Raw genomic sequence first — 26,169 nt, forward strand, 5'->3', positions numbered from 1 at the left:
CAACGAAACACTGGGCCGCCTGCAGCGGAGCGCACGAACTTAACCACTTGGCCACGGGGCCAGCCCCAATTGTATTTCATTTTTAAAAGATTGACTTTAGAGTTTTAGAAGTAATGATGCACATACAAGTAATATTAAAATAAAATATAAGTTAATGCTGAGGGTCTCAGAGAACTTGGGGTGTGGGATTTGGAACCCAGATTTGCTATTGCTTTCAGGTTTTATGGTTTTGGCAAAGAATCAAACCTCTCATCTTCGGCTTACTCATTTTTATAAGGGGAAAAATACTAATTCCTATCTTACATGGACTAGTATTTGAGATATGTGAGAGAATGCATGCAACATTTTAACATAGCACCTCAAAAATAGTAAATCCTCAAAAACGTAAGCTGTCTTAAAGAGTGACTTCACATACGTATGATTTCCTCACGCTTCCTCCAGGAATGTACTTCTTGAGCCTATTTCTTAAAAATATGCTTTTCAATTCAGCAAACTTTGTCATAGTGAGGATACCTTTCCCAATCATAGCAGAACTAGAAGGACCTACAAATAGAATATACAACTCTGTACTGCAGGGCTTTGGGAAGAAGAAAAAAAAGGAAAAAAGAGGAAGATTGGCAACAGATGTTAGCTCAAGGTCAATCTCTAGAAAAAAAAAAACTGAAACCAAAGAGAGAAATTAAGGGACACCTAAATATCCAAAGAGATATATCAATATTATATATATAAAATATATATTTATGAATTGGAAGGCATAATATTTTAAAAATATGTTAATTCTACCTGAATTAGTCTATAGATTCAATGTAACCCAACAGAAATACCAGCAGCTATAAAATACAAATTGACAAGCTGATTATGAAATTTATATGGAATTACAAAGGGCCAACTATAAGCAAGATAACCCAGAAGAAGAATTATGCTATTGAATTCTTTTACCTATAAAGCTACAGTAATTAAGACAGTGTGATAAATGTATAAGGGTACACAAATAGCTCAATAGAACAAAGTCTAGAAACCCACACTTACATGGTGATTTCACCAATAACAAATGTGTTACTGTGGTGAAATCTTCAATAAATGGTATTGGGCTAATTGGCTTTCCATATGGGGGAAAAATGAATCCTGACCCTGGATTATAGATCTAAATGTAACAGCTAAAATAGCCATTTTTCTGGGAAACAGGATAGGATAGTTTTACCTTGGTACAGGAAAAGATTTTCTAAATAGGACACAGAAAGCACTACCCATAAAGAAAAAGATTGATAAATTATACCACATTTAAATTCAAGCTTTTTGATTGCTAAAAAAAATCACTACAGAGTGAAAAGGTAAGTCACAGATTGGGCAAATAATTTATACTCCAAAAAGGACTTGTATACAGAATATATAAAGAACTTTTACAGCTCAATGAGAAAAAGAGGCAACCAACAGAAAGATGGACAAAAGACAAGCACTTCTCAAAAGAAGATTCCAAATGGCCAGTAAGCATATAAAACGGTGCCCAAACTCATAAGTCACTAGGGAAATCCAAACTAAACCCACAATGGGATACCATTACACATTTACTGGAACACTTATACGTAAAGAAACTGACAACACCAAATGTTGGTGAGGCTTTAGAGCAACTTGAATTCTCATACATCGCTGATGTGAGTGTAAATTGAGATAACTTCTTTAGAAAACTGTTTGCCAGCTAAACCTACATAACTTCTAGGATCCAGTGATTTAACTCCTAGGTTTATACCTCAAAATATGTGTACTTTTGTTTACCAAAAGATACAAACAAGAATGTCAATAGCAGGACTATTTGTAAAAGTCTCAAACTGGAAACAACCCAAATACCCATCAATAGTAAGATGTAAAAATAAATCACGGGATAGTCATACAATGGAATCTGATAGAGAATTAACAGTATATTATTGCTACTTGTGACAACATGGGTGAATCTTAAAACACAACAAAACCACTTTGCACTTCCCACTCCCAAAATAAAATTACTCACTTCCTGTTTTCTCACCAAGCCACTCCCTTTGGTCTTTTGTCCTATCATTAGGAGTTAGCTCTTATCAAGGTCACAACCTCTATCTTCCTCTGTGAGTAATCAGTTCCTTGTTTCCTTCTTCCTGACCTCTCAGCAGCACCTGAAAAGGTTTGCATTCCTTCCTTTCTGAAACGCTTTCCTTTCTAGATTCTGGATGCCACACTCTCCTGATTTACCCCCAGCTAGTTGGCTAGCTTCCTGGCTGTTCCTTCTTTGTCTCGTTTCCTGAATCTTCCTCCTCTATCAGAACTATTAGAATGCTCTAGGTCTTCAGTCCTTGACCCCTTCCTTCTGTCTATCTAATCTCTCTCCGAAGGTGCTTCCTTCAAGTCCCTGGTTTAAATAGCATCAGTAAGCCAATGCTACTCATATTTGCATTTTGTTGGACTTCTGCTTGGACCCTGGACTTCTCTTCTGAGCTCCAGACTTACTACCTATTCAGCAGCTCTGTTCGAATGACTAAGATGCACCTCAAAATCAACACAGCTAAAAGAGAGTTCTTGATTTTCACTATGAATCTGCTCCTCCTTGGATCTCCCCACCTTAGTGAATGACAAAATCATTCACCAAGTTGCTCAGGCCAGGAGTCATTATTTATTTTACTCTTTCTTCTAGCCAAGGGGCACACATATTTTCTGACAAGGCCAACTGGATTCTCTGCCATGACTTTGAACCTTGAGTGGATGACACGAGGTTAGGAAATTGGTTGGAGCTGATTCATCCCAGCTGAGACATCCTTAAGAGGCTGTCCATTAGCTCCTGCTACCCAGATGCCCAGAAGTGTCTTTGCTCCTCACCTTCCTGAGACCTGCCTCTTCAGCTTTACTTCTGAGGCTGTAAGCTACGCCATATCCTTCCAATGAATTTCTTTTTAACTTAAATTTTCTAATAACTCCTTGCATTGTTTGCACTAAAGAACTCTTTTGTAATATTGAGGAAAAAATGAATAAGCAAATTTCTGCATTATAAAAACTCAGTTTCCTGTCCATTAGTCCATCAGTCAGACAGTCACCAATTATGTTTGGAACAATTACTATGTACCAGACACAACAACACTGTTCTCTCTTAAACTCTTCTTCAGGAACTGCTATCCCTTCTTTACCACTTATCCAAGCTCATCAGGGTCATACCCAGGGACAATTTATTCCTATGACAAGACTAGATAATTCAGGATAACCTCCCCTAATCAAGATCCTTAATTGAATCATACCTCTTCCTAAGATAACAAAGCTGGACATTAATTAAAGAAATAAGGACAGATTTTTAGTTAGTAGTGTACTGTTGCAACAGGAAAAGAGTCCAATGTGAACTGAACTCAACTTTGACTGGTATAGAAGTGACTGGGTATTTTAAAGGGAGAATGAGAGGAGAGGGAGGGAGATGAGCAGGGGCACAGTAGAGTCAGGGAAGTAAAAAATTACAAAAGGCAGGAAGGGATTGGGTCCATGTGAAACTCACCTGGATGGGTTAATTGGCACTTAACAAAGTCAGGCTCCTCCCCTGCCATGGAGGCTGGGAGACAGGGGCCCTATCTTCAGGTGTGGGCTGGAACAAACAGCAAATTCTGAGTTTTCTCAGGCGGGTACTTTTAGGAGAGCTAAGGTCATCCTAGAGATGCAGCCTTGAACTGTTAGAAACTGTAGTAGTGTTTTGTTCAAGTCTTTATAGGTCAAGGTTGAGGCCTAGTCAAGAAGAGGGGTCAGAGGAGCCTGGCTAGAGTCTGGTCAAGAAAGAACCCCTGTCACCAGATGGGCTCAATGAAATCACAAGAGTCCTTAAAAGATGGAAGAGGAAAGCAGAAAGTCAGAGTCAGAGGGAGGTCTGAAGATGTTGTGCTGCTGGCTTTTCAGATGGAGGAAGGTGCTATAAACCAATGAATGCAGGCGGCCTCCAGAAGCTGGGAAGGTCAGGAAACAGATGCCCCCTACCAGAAGGAACGCCGCCCTGCTGACGGCTCGAGTTTAGCCAGTGAGACTGATTTTGCACTTCTGACCTCCAGAATCATAAGATAATAAATTCGTGGGTTTTTTAAAAAAATTCATATTCTTTTAATGAGGTAAAATTCATTTACAGTGAAATACACAGATATGAAATACTGAATTTCTACAAATATACACCCTCCTAGAAGCCACACCACAATAAAGACAATAGACTATTTCAACCACTCCACAACCTGCCCACGTGCTCCCTTCTAGTTAATCTCCACATCCCATAGGTAATCATTGTTCTGACTAGTTTTGGCTGTTGGTGAACTTTCGGTGCGAATAACAATGCAGGGCAAAAGGAAAATAATGTCAATTATATTATGAAAATAGCTTTAGCCTCAAGTACTCCAATTCATGTTGCTTTAAGCCGCTAAGTTTGCGGTGATTTGTAACAGCAGCAATAGGAAACTAACACAGCAGTTATTTCTGGGTGATGGATGGGCATTTATTATTTTCACGAGAACTTTTTGTATTTCCATACTTTATACAAAATATAGATTATTTTATATTCAAAAAATTATTTAAGTTTTAAAAAATTTAGAAGAAAAGACTTTCTAATGCCCAGGCCAGCTCAAGCTCAGGTATACTTGTCCACTTAAGAATCTCCTCTGGTGATGGGGGCTGAGGGACATTCCATTTTGGGAGGGGCCTCACTGAGTTGTTTGTTTCATCATTTATTAAGCACCTATTATGTGTGAAGTGTTTTAGATACAGATTCTTATTCACAGCAGGACCTTCTGCCACGGGTATTGCTGTTACTCCCAATTATGGATGAGGAAACCAAGCAAAATACAGCATGTAATTTGCTCAGTGCACATAGTTACCCAGTGGGTTCAACCTGGGTCCCTCTGACCTCAGGGCTTGCAAAGAACCTGCAATGGGTGTGATTATATGAGAGGATGTTTGTGAGTGTGCAAGAGGTGGCAGTGGCATGATGGGAAAAGAAAAAACCAGGAGCCAGAAACCTGGTCCCACCAACTTACTTCATTCATTCAACAGATATTTATTGAGCACTTACTGTGAAATGAGAGGAGCTGGGGAATGATGCAGTGAACAAAACATACAAACACACCTGCCTCATGGAGTTTGTATTCTTGTAGGATGTGAAAGACAATAAATGAAATAAATTGTTTCCTTCCGTATTTTGTTAAGGGAGTCTCACAAAATGTCCTTAGGGGATGGTGTAGTATAGCAGGAAGAGCAGGGGCTTTGAAGTCAGGATTCCTGTGTTTCAGTCCTGGCTCTGCCAGTTCCTGGCTGTGAGACTCTGGGAAAATGACTTAACCTCTCTGAGCCTAAGTTTCTTCAGGTGCAAAATGGGAATTATAATCCCTATCAACCTAAGTTGTTAGGATGAATAAATGAGATGATATATGTAAAACTCAAAGTAACAGAACCCCATTGACAGGGAAGCTATTGTTATTGATGCTGTGGCTCTGAAGGCTGCCCTGAGTTCTCATCATCTGCAGTTCCATGAAGAAACACTGGCCCTCTGAGTCACAGATGATGGAGCTGGCTTCCGGGGAACCCACTGTATTCAGCGAGTTCAGCCTATCTGACAGGGAGTGTGACCCTTTTCACACTCCTGGTACAAGTGGTCCTTTCCACTGAAAACAGATGATCTTGTCTCCAAATTTCCTGAAACCACACATGGACCCTTTTCTGTTCACAGCAACAAGAGACCCAGGTGAGGAGAGAGCAGGGCCCTGAGGGGCTGTGTGCAGCTGCAGGCTTAATCTCAATTAACAGCAGCCCCCGGGGAAGCGCCGCGCCGGGCAGGGCTGGCTGGGCTGTTTGCGGGCTGTGGGTTGCCAGGGCTCTGTGAGCAGCCAGCAGGGAGGCACTCGCAGGAAGATTTTATTTGCTTTGCCTGGACGCCAGCCAGCCCTGTCAGGCAGCCTTCACTTTATAACTTGGCCTACATCTGACGACTGTGTTCCTGAGGAGGGCCAGGGCTGTGGAGGCTGGGAGGGCTGAATTTTAATTCAGAATGTTCCTTCACCCTCAACTCTGCTGCCCCCAAACTAGGGAACGTCCTTCCCCAAATCCCCTCAACGCACACACACATGCACACACACCCTTCTTCATACTTAGTCCCTTCATGCACTTTTCACAGTTTCTATATAAATGTGCCGTTTGACTACTGTCAGCCTCCCACAGTTAATGAAAATGTCAGGCAAATCAGAGCTCTGTCCACTCCTGCTCACCATTGTGTGACCCACCTTATGGGTCTCTGTTACAAATTAAGCTTGCTAGATCTAGCAAATAAAATTACAAGATGCCCACTTAAATTGGAAATTTGGATAAGGAATAATTTTCAGTTAAAATCCGTCCCATGCGACACTTGGGGCGTATACTAAAAATTATTGGTTATTTGAAATTCAAATCTAACTGTGCATCCTGTGTCTTATCTGGCAACCTAATTATAACTAGTGTGTTATACACCTAAAGGAAGTGATGAATGGGGCTAATGCATGATCAACAACAGAAAACCAGACGCAGACATTTTACTGGAAAGTCCACACCAACATGTTAGGAGTGGTTGTTTCAAGGTGATAGGATTATTGGAGAATTTTCATTTTTCTATATGATTTTCTATGTTTTACAAGTTGACTGCAACTGAAAAGTTTTCAAAATCAGATATATGTATATATTTACACCCATACACACAAACACAAACTTCTTAATACTAGTGCAAAACCTACTCAAAAGAGAAACAATTTGTGTTTTCCCTCAGCCTGCAAACCAGTTTTCTGAATACATCCCCATAGGCTAGGGGCATATTGAGCATCCTAGAAGATTCCTGAAAACAGTAGTGAGAGGCCTACATAGCATATCAGTAAAATAGTGAACAGGGGGCAAGAGTTAAAAAAAAAAGTATCGTGTTATTTTATTAATCATACAATGCATCTTAAGAAAACTGGCTCTTGAAATTTTGGGGCTGTAAAAATAAGTCCAGTTAAACCAAGGACACAAAATCTTGATTAAATTGTATATAATAAATTGAGGAACCTTTTTTTTCTTTGATTTGAAGAATGAGGGTGCAAAACAAAACAGACATCATAAGCTCTTACAGACAATGAGTTGAAGACCTGTCCCCCTTCCCCTGCCACACAACATCCCATGATGCTTGGGGCCAAACACCATCCAAATTTGCCTTTTGGACGTCCACACTGGTCCTCAGTGATAGGCACGTTCAGAATGCTACACCTAAATGGAGCAAGGAAGGAAAAGAGCTACCATTTGTAAGATGCTTATAATGTCCTAGGCACTGGGCGTAGCACTCTATCTCATTTCATTGATCAAAACAACCCAAGTTACACACATGAACCCTATCTCATAACAACGTGACTTAAAAATGATAAAGTAAACTACGCACAATCACACCTCCAGAAGCATTGCGACGTGCTTTACAGTTGTGGAAAGAGTGACTTACATTTGCTGTGCTCTACTTACTAAAGTAGATAGCATTTATTAGAAGAAATAAATACAGTTTCTGAAGATTTTAGCTTGAGGTTTGAAAGACAAAAGGATTTTCTGCTGTGCTTGGAGGAATGCCCCCTCCCGGCTTCCAGTTCTGAATGTTGGGCCAGAATCATGGGGGATGGGCACTCTTCCTTCTCCTCTGTCAATATTAACAGCAGCCAATGTTATACTGTGAGATTCAGTGTGAGAAGGGAAGAATAAGGCATATGTCATGTTATCACCAAGCCAGCGCGCATCCAGAGTGTTGCCTGGAATGACACTAAGTTAGCAACAGCAAAATCGGTAAACTTTAGCCCACTTAAAGTCCCCTAACACCCATGTTATAAAAAAAAATAGGAATAGAATGAAATCAACTTTGCCTACTCTGCGATGACAGACAAGCACGAAAAGGCAAAATGCTAAGTATGTCCTCAGGAAGGGTTCCTGTTCTTAAAGGAGAAAATTAGTTGGTTGAACTTTCAAAGCAGGAAAATGTGACTTTGAACAAAGGGAGACTGTGAAGTGAGAGCACCCTGTCATTCTCAGGGTGGAGGGAGAGGGGGAAAAAGGCAATTTGATGATTGCTAAGGCTGCGGAAGAGCTGCATCCATTTAACTCTTTACGTGGCAGCATTTTGAATAGGCCACTCTAAAATACTGATTAAATACACTAAGCCTGAGCCAAAATTAGACTCCACCACGATTGAGTGGTGCATAAACCATAATAGACCTATTTCCAAGTCACAAAGAATCATCTTCCTTTCAACTACGGGTAGAATCCTTGAACAAATTGTATCCTAAGTGAACTGTATTAATTAAAAATGGAGAGAGACAGGTTTTATGCACTGATTCCTCCAGAGAAATGTCCCTAAACACACAGTAACATTTCAATTATTTTTCCATTAGTATTCTCTGAATAAAGACTTTTTTCCCTTGCCTTTGCTAGTAAGAACTGCTTGGTATGCATATTTAAATAACAGTCATACTGAATTAGCTTTAAGAACTGGCTCTTAACATAAATGGATACATTAAAAAGTAGAGCAAAATGGGTGAGCTACATAAAGACCTCCATGCACAAGAAAAGAGCAGGAAGTAACAGATAATGCCAGTTTCTTCGCTATTTTCTAAGCCTTGGATTATGATAATAGCTTTGAGAGCAGATCACAGTTACTTAATGTCTAGCCCCTGACATAAGCTAGCTCCAGCTCTGTTAAAATCTATTTGCTGAGAAAGGCAACACCTCTCCTTTTTCAACTCACAGGCATATATATGGCTGCTTAAGAAGTATGCTGCCAGGAAACCAGTTTTATTGCCAGTCATTTTAAGGAGAAGGTGTTTTGTATGAGTTCTAAAGATCAACCTCACGTCAGCCAGTGATGCCATACTTCGTACCTAAAGTCTCTGGCCCACAGTTAATGGGGAAAAAGTATCTAATGAGTGAGAAGACATCTAAACTCATTCCTTATCAGCCTAGTTAATTACAATGCTTTAAAAAACTATTGACCTTAAAACGAGGGGAACTATGACAACTGAACCATGCAGTATTTATTGGTGACAGCAAAACAATTTTGTTTCATAAAGTCAAAGAAACCAAGAAGAACAAAAGCCCTTGAGGAAGAGCCTAATGAGGATTTTGCAAATGCACACCTGGAAATCAAGATGCATTTATGGAACAGTATCTGAAGGTGAAGGTGGGAGTGTCTCCATTCAGAGGTCCAATAAAAACACTTACCACAAATTAACCAGGAAAGGATGCTCCAGACCCTGCATGATCTGGAGCTCCTTGAAGACATTTCTCACTTCGTTGCGCTCTACACACTTTTGTTTGTTCATGTACTTCATCGCATACATCTTCTTGGTATCATTCTTCTGTACGATGCAGACCTAATGGTGCAAACCAGAATGACAAAGTGATTAGGGAGATGACAGATCATGGAGATGAGAGACAGAACAAGACTTGCTCTTTAGCACTTTAGCATGGTTTGGAGGCCTTATCACTTGCAAATTCTATGATGCTAAAGTTGCCACTTAGCTCCGATTTCAGAGCAAAAAAAATAATTTTTTCCCCCTGCACCAGGTCAATTCCTAAATCTGCTTCCTCAAACAAGTTTGCTGGTTTTCACTTTTGGGGTTTTTCTAAGAAAGCATTTTAGAGAACATAGCTGCCTCCTTGTCAGGAATCTTTCAATAGCGATTGACATCCTATGCTTCTTTGCACTACTGAAATGGACATGGCTAAACTGTCAAGCTGAACAATACTGTGCAAAGAATTTCTGTATAACCATAGGTGGTGATATACCCAAAAAGGATTTTAAGCCCAATGTCCATAGTTTAAAAAAATTTTTAGAGGTTCATATAATGCCTGATAAAGTAGACAGCAGATGGTTTTAAAATACAAGTTTAGGGGCCCAGCCCCCTGGCCGAGTGATTGGGTTCCGTGTGCTCTGCTTCGGTGGCCCGGGTTTTGCTGGTTCAGATCCTGGGTGTGGACACGGCACCACTCATCAGGCCATGCTGAGGTGGCGTCCCACACAGCACAACCAGAGGCACTCACAACTAGAATATACAACCATACTGGGGGGCTTTGGGGAGAAGAAGAAAAAAAAAAGATTGGCAATGGATATTAGCTCAGGTGCCAGTCTTAAAAAAACAAAATAAAATAAAATACAAGTTAAATATGGAATATTCTCTCAAAGTATGTCTCCACCAAGAAACTAATAACCAGGGTTTGAATCTAGAAGGCTTGTACAAAAAAATCAGACTGAATCTGTATATTTTTCATGGTAGCTTTTTGAAAATGAAACCATGATACAACTGGGAAAAGAAAATAAATTAGGTGGCCTCTTTCCCACAGGAAAAGATTTAACTCTTACATTAACGACATAACTGCTCCTGAAGGTACAGCTGGTACAATCTGAAAATGATTCTGAAATGTTACTCTCTCTTGCAGGGAGGAAGTTAAACTCTACTGACAGTAAATGGATTTGACTTTGAGATAATTCTGAGAACAGTATATATTCATTATGTAGCTGCCTGTCACATACTTTCCTCACAGTGTGGTGACAATTTTATAAAAATCTATTATAAAAACACCTCCGAAATGTCATTCCGTGTGGTCCCAGTAACTCAGTCCTCAGAACATTCTCAGACTCTGATCCCTGAGCTATATAACCCTGTTGGTGGTTAATCACTTTGGTTCTCACCTTCCCAAAACTGCCTTTCCCAATGGCCCGCAAAATTTCAAAGTGGTCAAAGTTGACTGTAAAACAAACAGAAAGAACATCGTGAGTGATTATCAGTTGCTCTTTAGTAGCTAATAAATAATAAATAAGGATTGGGCTAAACCAAAGTACCTTGTTTAAAACAACTTTCCAGACTACCTTAAAATGCCCATTCATTCATCCAATAAGTATTTCTTACACACTTATTTATGCATTAATCACCATGCATAGTACTGAAGGATATAGTAACAATACAGTGAAAATAGTCTAGTGAGGGCTCCATACAGAGAGAGACCCTAATGGATTAAATAGTCACAAAATAAATGGACAATTAAAATTCCTGCTGAATGTCAAGAAGGAGAGAAGTTATGAGGCTCTAAGAGCACATAACAAGGGATCTTACATAGGTGGCAAGGCCAGGAGGCACATCTCTAAACACAGACGATTACAGAGAGATCTGGTCCTCCATACATATGGCTCTACTAAGGATTTGTGCTTTAAAAATCTTCTCCTCACAGCAACCACTCTTTTGTATCTGAATGATTTCAGTTTTCCCAAGTAGGACACTATTACACTCATAAGTTTATAAAATACGCCAATCCCTAAGGCACGAATACCTAACAGATTAGCATGAATAGGTGTATGGAGGTCCACTGAATGGCGCTTTGAGGTGAGATGAACTTTGAGATCTGCCATTTAAAACTTCAGCTCCTGGAAGGCAGAAGCAGCAGATGTTTATTTTATATGTAGCATGGTCTCTTGGGTCTGTGCTCATGAAATGCTTGGTGATGAGAAGAACAAAGTATAGATTCTCTCAGACTGGTGACAATCTTTGGTTTCTTGCCCTGATGATCTTGAGAAAATGTTCCACTTTGTTTCCTGGTTTTTGAAATAGGGATTTAGATGAGTAAAATTCCAAATGAAGGATTTGAAGAGTTTATTCAGAAAAAGATTGTGAAACACTTGAAGGTACCACTCTTCTCTTTAAAAAGACTTATTTTATCTCTTTTTTTCAAGAATCATTAGCTCCTCCTGAAGAAAAGAGATAAGTAAAGGGATCTCTTAAGGTCTTTCCAAGCTGTCTGAGGGCCGAAACATTTTTGTGTGCGTGTGTGAGGAACATTGGCCCTGAGATAACATCTGTTGTCAATCTTCCTCTTTTTGCTTGAGGAAGATTGTTGCTGAGCTAACATCTGTGCCAATCTTCCTCTATTTTATGTGGGATGCCACCACAGCACAGCTTGACAAGTGGTGCTAGGTCCGCACCCAGGATCCAAACTCCAGGATGCCTAAGCAGAGAGCATGAACTCAACCACGATGCTACCAGGCTGGTCCCTCGAAACATTTTTATAATATGGCTTAATCATCACTTCCTCTTCTGAACTCCCAAATCACTTTATTTCTAACACGAAACCCATGTAATCATGAGAGGCAGCATGTATATTACAAATAGCCCTAGATTTAGACTCAAAATAACCATGTGACTTCTAATAAATGACAGACTCTCTGAGACTATTTTCTCATCCGAAAAAACAGGATTGACTCTTCTTGATAAGAAGAAAAGACCTTTCACCTAGAAATTGCCAATAAACCTATTTACTTAGGTAACACAGTCAAGTGAATGACTTATCTTCCAGAACTCCTTGAGTTCTGAGTTTCTCTCATCCTCTAGATCCTAAGTTCTATGAGGGTAGTGATGATATGTCGTTCTGCTCATTCTGGTTTCCCTGGCAACTCAGAAAATTCCTGGCTTGAGGCAGTTGAAAGCAAAACTTTTTGCACTTCCCACAGAGCCTAGCACAGTGATTTACACATGGTTGGTTCTCAGCAAATAAATCAACCTAAGCCATAAGCATACACACGAATCCCAAAACAATCACTTTTTGTAAATATGAACAGTGAGAGCATTTGGGTCTTCTAAGGAAGTGTTTTTCAAATTGAGTCAAGACCCATTAATACATTATGAAGTAAATTTAGTGGTAATGAGAGGCATTAAATATTTAAATGGAATAGAACCGATTAGAAAATATTGGAAATGCCTCGAATGTAGTAAGCATAGTATTGCCGCTGAAAGATTTGTTTCTGTTTTATATATATGTGTAGATAGAGTGGATCGTGATATAATTTTTTTTTTTTTTTTTTTACTGTGGGTTGTGGTCAAAATAACTTGAAAAATACTTTCATAAGCTTTCTCTTAGGTTTCAAAGTGACAAAAACCAAAGCAATGATTTCCTCACACTCATTACCTGAGGCTGAGTTATATATTATGTACCACGGAAGTGTTAAAAAAATGACCAGGATTTATTTGCAAGTCTAAGATTTTATCTTGAGCAAATCCAATAACACACTGTGATTTCTCCACTAGCAGCCTAGCCTAGACGGCTGTGGCGACATTATGGGAACATACAACAGGGACCTACGAAGCACGAAGTTCCATCGTGATATGAATCCACTTTATGAACCATGTCTCTTTATAAGCCATTTTAAGCTTTAATGAAAATGATGAAGGATTAGATGCCAGGTTACTGATAAACTTCTACTAGCAGAACTGCCTTAATTAATGTCAGGTCAGGTCCCAGAAAAGTGACAGGCCTAAAGTTTAAGAGATAATGCATCTTATTTATGCCTTTATTTTTAGTCAATCCAAGAAAGAACACACTCCAGTCCAATATCAGACTGCCTAAAGTCACTTTCATAAATGATAATATAAACTGGGGAGAAAGCCAAGGACAGATTGAAAGTGACTGGAAGAGAAACTCTTATTTCATCCTTACAGACCCTTCTTAAATATCCAATAAAAACATCACTAGTGAGTAGGAAGGCAACAGCATCAGTAGTTAGTATCAGACAAAATGAGAGAGAAATGAAGTCAGAACTGTGGATTATTTTATCAACAAAAATTTAATTGTATTATAGGCATATGGTATTTGTCTAAAAGGAGTATGGCATAGCACACCCACTGTGTACCTAAAGCTTTGAGCAACATGTGCAGTATTAACCATCAGAATACAGATAGCCCACAGCCTCTTTTTGTACCACATATGAGCTAAGATTGGTTTTTACATTTTTAAAGGATTGTAAAAAAAAAGTAATATGCAACAGAGACCGTCTAATAGCCTATAATATATACCAGTTGGCCCCTCACAGAAAAGTTGGCCAGCCTGAGATTAAGAGCACAGCCTCTGGAGACAGTCTACCCGACTCAAATCCCAGGTCCTACAATTAATTGTGTGATCTTGGCACTTTATTTCTATGCTCTGTTTTTTCAATCTATAAAATGAGGATGAAAATAATATCTACCTCACAGGATTTATAGGAAGATGAAATGAGTTAACGTATGTAAAGTACTTAGACTATGAACTGGAACTGACTAGTTTTACTAGAACCACTGCCCAGGAAACAGCATAATTCAGAGCTCCCAGCAAATACCCCCTCAAGCTGCTATCATAGCTCATGGATACTATCAGGCAACATGGAGGTAAATGGCAGCCATCAGTGTCATTTCTACACATTTGGAGTTTTCATAGTCTACGGTGTGGTGTTCTTACAGTGTTTTCACCAATCTCTAAAGCAAAGTTGACCTTTGTTGCATTTATTCCTGTGTCTTGTCCTTGTATCATGTTCTAAAACTTTCCTTCTGGTTCATGGATAAGCTCTGGTGCCAAGAGGACATAAAGGCCTTCTGGAGACACTGTTAGACCCCTTGGGACTTTGTGGGGCCTTGAAGGTAGCAGTTGAGTGTGGGGAGAGACAGAGCCTGGTTCTCACTTACTGAGGGGGCTGGGCCAGGGTAAGCGGCCTGCAGAAAAAGAAACGGCAAAAGTGGGGCAGGCTTTGATACCTTCCTTATCTGCTTCAGAGTGTTGCTTTCAGAGGTCTTCTCATCCCAGTCTTAGCAATCATCATGCCAGTACAGTATCCTTAAGGTTGCCTGGAGGTGTGTCGGGTTAATAGACAAAGTTGAATGGGTCCTAATATTGCGAGGTCACCTGGAATATTTTTAAAACTAAGTATCTAAAGACTTATTTTAGAGTTTTTCTTTTGGGTAAGTTCACATTCTCCACTAATTAAGCAGACGTAGAAATTCTATATGCATGAGGGATCTGCCTAAGTTTGGGTTGGTGCACATTTCATTTTTAAGTCTCATTTTATCCTCACAACAACCTTATGCATATACAGATAGGGAGGCTTAGACTCAGAGAGACTAAATAATTGGCCATGGTTATGATTAGCATAGCGACTAACTTATCTTGGAGTTAGGTTTTAAAGACAGAAAGCAAGGCAAAACCTTGTTTAGTCAAAACTACACAGGTAAATCCTCTAGGAAGGTACCCCTTTGAAAACCAACAGAGTCTTTCAAAAAGTCCAACACGGTTTTGTTTCCCTTGTGTGAGCACCCACTGAGGCTCCTGAATTGCATTGAGGGGCTACTGTAGGAAAAGTTTAAACTCTAGATCACACTCAGCTCACTGGCAGCCTCAAATTTGTTAGAGTCACACGGAAAGTAAGATAACTGAGGGGACAACTGTTGACTGTTGCTGCAAAGCCACATCCAACACTTGAGTGGAGGCGTGTGCAGAGTCAATCCACCTGGGGCTGCTCAGTTGCATTCACCTAAAATCAGTATATACCTTTCTGATTCGGGATCCAGGGTCTTAACCACTATTTTTATAATCTTCTTAATATTGTTCTTATTGTGTAGCAGAATTGGGGAAAGCAACGTGGGATTTCTTCATCTCTCTTTTTAGCATCACATGAGTCAAGTCAGATTTTCCCAAGTCTTTCCCTACCGTAAACGTGCTGATTGTGGAATCCAGTGCCGATGCTATTATCTCCTTTGTTTTACTTCTCTTACCATCTCCCCAGTCTCAAGACTGTGCAACACAGTTGAAGGAAAGAAAAGGGGAAACCCGTCTTAGAGTTTGTTATAACACCTTGACACTTAGAATTTGGGAGAAGAGCATTCTAGAAAGAAAGCAGAAAATTCTTTTTTTTTTCTATTTTTGAGGTAAAAATATTTGGAAAATATTTTATTTTTTCCTAAAAGAAAAATGACCCCAGCCTTAGTAAGTACCGAATCACAAACGTATGTGAGACTATTGAGAACTGTACTTCTTGTTTTTCTATTGATGATGGAATAAGGACACCAGCTGTGTGACCTAAGATAAGGTTCTCAATCTTTCCCAATCACTGTGTCCCCATCTTTAAAAATGGAGCTAAGTATACCTGACTCGCAGGTGCTTTTGAAGATGAGATGCTAGAAACCAGAAGTATGATGTCTGGTCCACTGAAAACTAAAAATTACAAATGATAGAAAAGTACAATTATGCAATAAAAATTGTCTTCTTCCATTCAAATTTCTAGTTCCACTCCCAGAAGGCAAGAGACATAATTATATTGTCTCTGTCAATTCACACCATCACTTAGAGATCCATCTGATCATTTCAAAGCTCCTTTTCATTTCATTGGATAAATGTACCATAAAATATTTAGCCTATTGATGGACTTCTCAAAGATGGTCAATTATATGCTATTACCTACCATATTACCACAAAGATCCCTGGTTAGCTTTTGTGTACATGTTTGTAGGCTAACTTTATAAAAGTAGAACTGCTAGGACAAAGAATATTGGAATTTTCCAATTTAACAGATATTGTAAACTAGCCCTCCAAAGATGTTATACCAAATCTCCTGCTTACCAATAATGTGTAAAAATGACTTTTTTGTCCACTGCCTTGCCAACACTATTACATCAACTATCCTGGATCTGACAAGTGAAAAAAAAATGAATTATTGATCTACTTTATATTTTTTTTAATGAGCAAAGCCTCATATCTTTGTATATGTATTCTTTTTGGAGAAATGTCTTCATATATTTTGGCTGCTTTTAATGAATTATTAGTCTTTTTGATTTGCAAGTACACCTAAAATGTTAAGTAAATTAACTCTTTAGCATATGTCAGGAATATTTTTTCAGGCTGTCCATTTGGCTTTTGACTTTAAAACACTTTAACAATGTAGAAAACGTAAGTTTTAAATTTATATCTTATATAGTCAAATTTCATATAGTCAAATCTTTTTCATCTCTCTAGGTTTGCGTCTTAGGAAGGCATTTTTTATTTCAAGATTGTTAAAAGCACATACTCATATTTTAAGTCAGTAAATTTTCATTTTTTTATTTTTTATTTTTTTGCTGAGGAAGATTCACCCTGAGCTAATATCTGTGGCCAATCTTTCTCTATTTTGTATGTGAGCTGCCGCCACAGCATGGCCACTTATGAGTGGTCTAGGTCCATGCCTGGGAATGGAACCTGGGCTGCCAAAGCAGAGCATGCCAAACTTAACCACCAGGCCATCAGGGCTGGACCATGTCAGTAACTTTTGACATAGATATTTTTGTCATTGCTGCTGCTTTCATTTTTGCAATCTTTTTCTAGAGTACAAACTTAGAATAAATTATGTTGTATCTACTCAAGATATACAGAATAAAAAATATCCAAATTCCAAAATTTCCAAAAAGTCCTTCTGCTACTGCTGAAATTAAAAGCTAAACCAATTGATAACTTCCTTGTACACAGTCATGCCAACACGACTGGTAGTAAGTGGATGATTTTAAAGGGCTTTGAGGGAATATCCTAATAAAGCAGGCCCTCCATATCTTGCTTACGCTGATGATTTATTTAGGAAATGCTTCACTTATACAGCACAAGTTAAACTCCAATGCTATCTGGTCTCAACTGATAGCAAATTAAACTAGTCCAGTCTGAAAAAGTTCAAGAATATCAAAATAAGATAAATTCCCCAGAGAAAAAAACTATATATGTATAAAAAAAAGGTCAAGTGAAAGTGTTGCTTGCCTTTTTTTGTGTTAATTTGCTATGCAAATTTGCTGCTTAAACACGACACTGCTCCAGGCTGTGATCCTCTAAAGGCGAAGCCAATTCAACATGGAAACAGTAATTGCTTAGCTGGCCACACGTCCCCCTCCTTCCCTCCAGTCCAGACAGAAAATAATTTATATATAATATATACAAATATATATAAATTATATATTTAAATTTATAAATTATATATATATATACATTTGATTTTTTCCCTCAGTATAGCAGGATAGATACTTGGAGTAAAGCTGCTCACAGACATTGCTCACTGAACTCAGCCTACATTCACAGACAACATTTACTGGTTGCTTACGTAGTAATAGCCAGGCATTGTGCTGGGTACTGGGGAGAAAGAACGCCAAGGTCACTTGCTTTTACGGGGCTTAGAATCTAGTGGAACAAGCATGTTACATACATCATCTCAATGTTCCATCAATTTGATGAAATAGTCCTAGTATTATTGCCTTTTTTTTTTTGGATGGGCAAACTGCAGCCCAGAGTAATTAAGTAATTTTTCCACGGCCAATTGTAGGGAAGTGGCAGTGTGGTGGAGTCCCATTCAAGTGGACTCCAGAGCTGCCCTGGGACCCTGTTCTCTGGGGTGGCCCATTAAACACAGATAACCATGCCCAAGGAAGCAGGATACACAGCACAGAGCCAGATGAAGACCTGGCTTACAACAATGCCCATATTTCTGCTTCTCCTCTTCTTATGCAGGGCCCTTCTTTTTCACAGACCCTCTTTAACAAGACTGGTCCCATCAACTATGTGCAGTCATTGGTATCTGTCACTCATCATATCCCAACCCATAGCCAGAAAGCTTGGTCTAGGAGTGGGACTGTGACCTAAGCCATCCTAAGTACATACTCACGCAGGATTTTCAGATCTGGAAATGCATGCTCCCCCTCCGTCACAAAGCTTATTGAACATGAGAACAGAACTGGCTAAATGTAGAAAAAGCAGGTGAGTAAATCCGAGGGAATAAAGCTGATACATGGACTAGAGTAGACTGACATGATAACCAGGAAGCCCCGATGGCATAAAAGTGTGTGGCTCTATATCCTTATAGGTCCTATTTTGATTACTCTGCAGGTATCCCCAACATCCTTCCAATAGTTCAATTTTTTATTTTTACTTTTTTAGCAAAACTAATTCAAGTTCCAACTAATATAAACACCACTGTTGTAGGGAGATGACAGTGTCATGGGGACGTATAGCAGGAACAGCCAATCTAGTCCAGGGGAATCTGACGCAACAGCCCAGAGGAGGTGATTAAAACCTGAGAAGCGTTGGGGCCGGCCCCATGGCCGAGTGGTTGGGTTCATGCGCTCCGCTGCAGCGGCCCAGGGTTTCACTGGTTTGGATCCTGGGCGCGGACATGGCACCGCTCATCAGGCCATGTTGGGGTGGCATCCCACATGCCACAACTGGAAGGACCTGCAACTGGGATATACAATTATGTACCAGGGGGGATTTGGGGAGATAAAGCAGAAAAAAAAAATATTGGCAATAGTTGTTGGCTCAGGTGCCAATCTTTAAAAAAAAAAAAAACCTGAGAAGTGTTGCAAGGGACTTGCTCTTTCTAGTCTTCCCTATAGATTTTCTACATTTTATCCCTGCATTGAATAGAGTATTAGAAAGATAATTTCCGAGGAAAAGAGATGAAACATATACATAAATAAGTACAATATAAAGTAATATGTATGTATTGAGAGCCACATGAGTGGTCCTACAGTGATTCCCAAATGTGTCCACTCATTAAAATCACACAAAACACTTTTTTAACAATGCAGATTCAAGGGCCTTATCTGAATCAGACTCTGGAGGCTGAACCTGGGAATCCGTATTTTAATCAGCTCCTTAGGAGATTTTGATGGAAACGGCCTGGAACCAGTCTGCAGGTCTTTATTTAGGATCCACTGCTCTATACAGTAAAAGACACAGGAGTTCTAAGGTTGGAGAAATCTCTTCCTACTGTAGAAGGTAAAAGAGCTTCAAGGAGGGGCAGCATTTCAGCTGGGCCTTACAGAACAGGTAGGAATTCAACAGCTGACCAAGCAGAGGACGACAGGGAGGATGTGCCTACTGAGAGACCTAGACCCCAGGGCGAAGAGGATCTCAATAGATATGTGTTGATTATTTAATTTGATTTCAGTGGTCTTAAATCTCTCCTTCCATCCTTGCCCCCAGCCCCATGAGTTTAAAGCAAATTAATAACGGTGTCTGTAAATGATTAATAGGCCTCTGTTGCCTACACTGTGTCACATCTTAGGTCATAGTTGATAATTACACTCACTATCTATTAGGTACATACATGTATAGGCACTGTCCAGGCACTTTTTATACGTTATCTTATTTAATGCTCATCAAAACACCATGAGGTGGTGGTGATTGCTATTTTGTAGATGTCTTAGAGACCCAAAAAAGTCAAACTTCCCAGGAGTGGGGCTTGGACTTGAACCTGACTGTGTGGCTCAAAGCTCCAGACTTGAATATTAGAGGAGTTCTAGAAGCTCCATGATACAACATGATGGTTATGAGCATGAAATTGTGGGTTTGAGTTTTGGCTGTACTACTTACTAGCTATGAACTTTAAGTAAGTTATTTAACCTTTCTGAGTTTCAATTTTGTTCCTCTGAAAAATTGTGATCATATATAGTATCCATTCTAAGGTTATTATGAGGACTAGGTGAAATAAGCCAGATCAAAGATGCTTATCCAATATTTTTGGCAGAGAATAAGAACTCAATAAATGTACCATTATTATTGCTGCTTTTTGTTATTGTTACTAGATGAGTCACCTTAGCATCAGCCCAGAATATCACTTCTCGTGCCCAAATATCAGGCAAAATAGACATTGGGACTTTACAGAGGACAAACTGCCAAGAATATACCCTCCATGAAGACAGACATTAGGCCCATCCTGTTTATCACTACACCCATATCGCCTAGAACTATGCTGAGCATGCAGCAGGTGCATAATACACACTCATTAAGTGGAAGAAGGAAGCAAAATGTACCATCACTAAAGTCTTACAGAACATGCATGGCTTTGGAGGAAAATTTTTAAAGATACTTTCCTTCATGTTGATTTCCTAGCATATCATCATTTACAATAGGTACCTTCCAAGACATGTCTTACCAACAACTTATTATCAAAAGGCTTCTTAATAAGCTAAGCAATAAAGAAAGTCTCCATTTGAATGTTGTTCTAATATGGCAACTTCAGATTTCTCTAAAGGCACTGGATTTGCATCTTCAAAACCTCAAGGATTGACTTATGTGCTCTTTGAGCTCAGAAGTGTCAAGAACTGCCATTCTCCACCCCATCAACTTCACAATGACTGGCTCTCCTAAGTGAGGACATGAATGAAAACCTCTCAGGAACTGAAGGATAATTAACAGCGGGAGTCAGAGGGTATTTGCTTTGTCAGTTCTGCACAATCTCTGAACAGAAGGAAATGTATTTCACTATGGCAACAGAAAGGTACCACGTTAAATTACAGTCTGCCATATACCTCATCAGATTGATGATGGAAGCAGCCCCTCTTCTAAGTCCTGCTGTCACTTTGCCCATTTTTAAGAATGGATATTGACTGATTTGCCAAGAAAGGGAGAAAAAAATTAAATAGTGGATTTTACAGTTTTCCATTAATTAGATGAATGTTTAGCCATCATCCTACATTTCCAAATGGAAGTGTTACAAAGAGGCTCACTTCTATCATTTTAAGACAGTCATAGCAAGGTAGGGAAGAAGCAAAAGTCACTTCTCCAGAAGCCATGGCTTTGCTAGCAAGTCAATCAACAAATATTGATTGAGCCTCTGTGTGCCCAGGACTCTGCTAGGCACTGATGGAAAAACAAAAGGAGCTTGGGACTAAGTCATGTCCTCAGGAAACTGAGGGTGACTCATCCAGCAGTATCAGTGAGAACTCAACACCTGGATAATCAAATGCCCCTTGCCTCATTTTTATTTTATTTTGCTGTAGGGTATGTTTCTTTCGAATTCAGTCTTTTTTCTTTCTGGAATTAGATGAGTATAAATATAGAGATATATAGGCAAATAAATTAATGAAAGAAATCGAGAGTTAGTGTTTGTATAGTATAGAAAGAGACTTTTCAGAGAGGGAAGAGAATATTGTGGCATGACAATTTAGCTTCTTGGTTTTTAATGAAGATTGAATGCTTTGATGAAAGATAAAAAGTGATTTGAAGGGCTGGCCTGGTGGCACAGCATTTGGGTGCACACGTTCCACTTCAGCAGCCCGGGGTTCGCCGGTTTGGATCCCAGGTGCAGACATGGCACTGCTTGGCAAGCCATGCTGTGGTAGGCATCCCACATAGAAAGTAGAGGAAGATGGGCACGGATGTTAGCTCAGGGCCAGCCTTCCTCAGCAAAAAAGGAGGATTGGTGGCAGATGTTAGCTCAGAGCTAATCTTCCTCAAAAAAGAAAAAAAAGTGATTGGAGTCAGACCAAACTGCATTGGAATCCTGGCTCCACCACTTACAAGATAAATGGAACTAGGAAATTTACCTGACCTTTCTGAGCTTCATTTTCTAGTTGACCATGAAGATTATTTTTTACATAAAACTAATATGCTTTTGGTATTAAAAAAAAACAGAAAAGTAGAAAGAAGAAAAACGAAATCATCTAAATATAACCATGATTAGCATTTTGATTAATTTTTCTTTTTTTATGGAGGTAACATTGGTTTATAACATATAAATTTCAGGTGTACATTATTGTATGTCATCTTCTGTATAGATTACACCGTGTTCACCACCAAAAGTCTAGTTTCCATCCCTCACCATAATTTTTCTGTCTTTTTAACATTTTTAGTTTTTATCAAAGTTATTTATCTATATCTACACTTCTATGCAGTTTAAAGAGTCAAATAGTTCTAGAAGGTTTATTATAAAACACAGGTAAAATAATAGTCTTATGATCCTCTTGTCTCACTCTTCAATCTCTTCCAGCCAAGAGGCTAACACTTTTACCTCTTTTAGATAATAAATTTGATAGTTTCCACTGGATCTTCCAAATAGTATGGTTTTGTTATTTTTTCTTTTCAGTTTCAGTCTTACTTATTGAATTTCCTAAATGGCAAGTAAGGATTTAACTCACTTTTCTGGTCTTTTGGCCTTACCTCAATATGCTCCTATCTTTCCAATATAGCTATATGTCATATAATAATTTCAATTAGATTACTATTCAGTATTTCCAGTATTATGAGTATGTAAATGGTGCACGCACCTGAGTCATGTAGTAAACTATGATTAGTTTTCCTTTCCTGAACAATTTTTTTCCCCTGGAGTTAATAATTGTCTAGTTTAAATATAAGTACATATGTAGATATGTACTTACTTTTCTATATCCTTTTTCCTAACTCAAATTCCAATTCTTCTCTAGTTGTCTAAATTCCCTTTCAACATGTTCAAGCACATCAGTCATATTGCCATCTTCCTGAAAAAGTCTCTACTGGAGCCCTCTGACCTAATCCCACCTGGACTGTTTATCTTTCTTGCTTTACAGCTATCGTCCTGGGCTCCCCTTCACCACAATCTTGGGGATTTCTTTCGCTCCCCTTTAATGACGGATTCCCTGCTTATTGCATGCACTGTCCCTCTTTCTTGTTTTACTCCAGGGATTTTGTGGAGTACATCCTACAACCGCCTAGTAAGAAAGATTGCATAGGAGGTATTATTATATATAGTTTTTTTGGTGAGGAGATTGGTCCTGAGCTAACATCTGTGACAATCTTCCTCTATTTTCTGTGGGATGCTGCTACAGTGTGGCCTGACAAGCAGTACTAGGTCCATACCCGGGATCCGAACTGGTGGACCCCAAACCACCAAAGCAGAGCGTGCAAACTTAACCACTATGTCACTGGGCCAGCCTCTGCATGGGAGGTAAATTTTTGAAGCTTTGCATATATGAAAAATATTTTAATCCTACTCATGCTCAATTGAGAGTTTGGCTGAGTATTGAATTACAGGTTGGAAATTATTTTCCTTCAGAATTTTGTACATATTGCTCTCCTTAATTTCTAGCTTTTTATGTTGCTATTGAGAATTCTAAAGTGATTTTGATGCCAGGTCCTTTGATGTAACAGCTTTCGTCTCTGGAAACTTGCAAGATTGTATATTTCTGTTGAATGTTGTGAAATTTCATGACTATATGGGCTTATTTTATTCATTGTTCTGGGCACTTGACAGTCTCATTCAATCTGGAAACTTGTAGCCTTAAATTCTAGGCTTTTCTTTTTCCCTTAAATTACGTAGTAATGATTTCCTCTTTTTCTGCACCTCCTACTACTTAAAAATAGCAGTTTTAACTGGTCCTTAAATTTTCTCATATTTACCCTTCATTTTCTATCTCTGTCTGTTCACTCATTATTCTGGGAAATTTCCTTAAATTTCTAAACCTTCTTTGAATCTTTCCATTCATATTGTAATTTTTTTCCCCCTAAAGTTAATTTTTGCTCTCTGAAGGCTGCCTTCTTGGTATTGTTTTTTTCTATTTTTAAAAAAATTTCTGGTTGCTATATTTACATCTCCCTGATCGTTTTCCTTAAGTTGCTTTTTTTCTGTCCATTTGTTTTAGTCTCTATCAGTCCTATTATAAGCCTTTCCCACATGTCTGAAAATCCTCGGTTGTCTGCTAATATTTAAGTGTGGAGACCTGAGCCCCTGTTTGGAATTTCTGAGCATGTGGGTAGAGCTTGTCAGTAGTAAGCTTCAGTCTAGAGAGCTATGGTCCGGATGTTGAGTTGGAAAAACTCTAATGTCAATAACTTTAGATATCTTCCTTCTTGGTTTGGTCAAAATCTCCAGAAAAGATTCTATCATCCTCTTGTCTGAAAGGGTGGAGAAGAAAAATTTTTTCTTTTTTTTTTCTGTTGACAAAGTGGTAGAAAGGACATGACCAGTTTTTATACAGATATTCAAATAATCCTCCTTATTTTAGACCTCCTGCTTCAACTCTTCTTCCAGAAGCACATGACACTTGCCAGACCTTGGGGAACAGAAGCAGAGAAAGGAGTTTCACTCACCATCTCCCCTGGAAGTCTTGCTTCCATTTTATTTTTCAGCCTAAGATAGACAGAATGATACCTACCTCACAGAGCTGTGGTGGGCATTAAATGAAATGAGAGTATAGTAGGCATTCAATAAACAAGAGCTATTTTTGTTTTTGCCTTTTTTTTTTGGAAAAAAGAACTTAGTAGGAGTCAGAGATAGCCATCTGTTAGCTAGTGTTTTTTTAAGATAAGTTTTAGACTTGCATTCTCATCCAGATGATGGGAAGATAATAGCTTTCTTATTTACATCTCAGGATAATGTGAAGAGTCAAACTAGTAAGAGGATGAGCAAATACTGAGCAGATGTAAAGCACTCGCCTCGGGCTTTGGGGGCAGACAGAGCGGGTGAGGATCCCAGCTCTGCCTCTTCCTAGTCGTGGGAACTTGTGCGGGTTTTCTAACCTTGCTGAGTCTCACTTCTCTGCTCTGTAAATCAGTGCAGCTGATACCTTCCTCAGAATTTGCAATGAAGATAAAATGAGATGACCTAAGAAAAGTCCCACACTTGGAGAAGCACTCCTGTAAGCGCTGGTCTCCCTTATTCCACCTGACATCTGCCTGTCTCTGACTCAGCTCTGTTTTCTAGACTGAAGGTTCCCTGTATCCTTCTACCCCAAGAATACCACGAATATGAGTGCAAGTACATTCTTAAATTTGAGGAGATGGCATGGATTCCTCTGGTGAATACATGGACCCTTTTTCCAAGGAGAAAAAAGAATGCCAACAACCAAACTAATCTTTGTATAAAATGCAGGTTCCTCAGATTCCTATTTGTATATCCCATGTTAACAATTAGATCTCCTCTAAATGAAAGACGGTACTTCTAAACCAGACTCCTAACATAAAACCATGAGTATAAGCCCCCTCCACAAATCTAATGATAATCTCCAATCTTTAGTATATGAAGCACTGTGCTGGGCATTTGACTTGCATTATTTCACCTATTAGCCCCAAAATGCAAGTAAAACACTGAGACTTGAAGAGAGTAGATAACTTACTCAAGGTCATAGAGCTAGTAATAGCCGGAGTTAGCAATCCAATCAAGGGTATTGGTTATGAGTTGAGCATCCCCCAAAAATATACGTTGAAGTCATAGGCCCCAGTACCTCAGAATGCGACTTTATTTGGGAATGGCGTTGTTGCAGATGTAATTAGTTAAGTAAAGATGAGGTCATACTGGAGTAAGTTAGGCCCCTAAATCAATATGATTGGTGTCCTTGTGAGGAGAGAGAAGTCTGCACACAGACACAGACACAGACAGAAGACTATGTGGAGACAGAGGTGGAGATTGGAATGATGATGCCACAACGCAAGGAATGCCTCGGGCCACCAGAAGCACAGAGAGGCCAGGAAGCATCCTCCCCTAGGGGACTCCATAAGGCATGGCCCTGCCAATAACTTCATTTCAGACTTCCAGCTTCCAGAATGCTGAGAACTTCTATTGTCTTAAACCATCCAGTTTGTGGTACTTGTTATGACAGCCCTAGGAGACTA

The 26,169-nt window shown here is 39.2% G+C and overlaps 1 protein-coding gene across 1 annotated transcript in view; it reads right to left on the minus strand.

Annotated features, from left to right (window-relative positions):
• Positions 1–26,169, minus strand: part of STK32A (serine/threonine kinase 32A) — a 113,920-nt gene that overhangs the window by 71,535 nt on the left and 16,216 nt on the right. The window contains exons 3-4 of the mRNA XM_046665544.1: positions 10,697–10,752; positions 9,226–9,377 (exon numbers count right to left, since the gene is read on the minus strand). Of these exons, the coding sequence (XP_046521500.1) occupies positions 9,226–9,377; positions 10,697–10,752 (208 nt within the window). The remainder of the gene's footprint in view (positions 1–9,225; positions 9,378–10,696; positions 10,753–26,169) is intronic.

This window comes from Equus quagga, chromosome 7 (genome assembly GCF_021613505.1).
Source record: "Equus quagga isolate Etosha38 chromosome 7, UCLA_HA_Equagga_1.0, whole genome shotgun sequence".
Taxonomy (NCBI): Eukaryota; Metazoa; Chordata; class Mammalia; order Perissodactyla; family Equidae; genus Equus; species Equus quagga.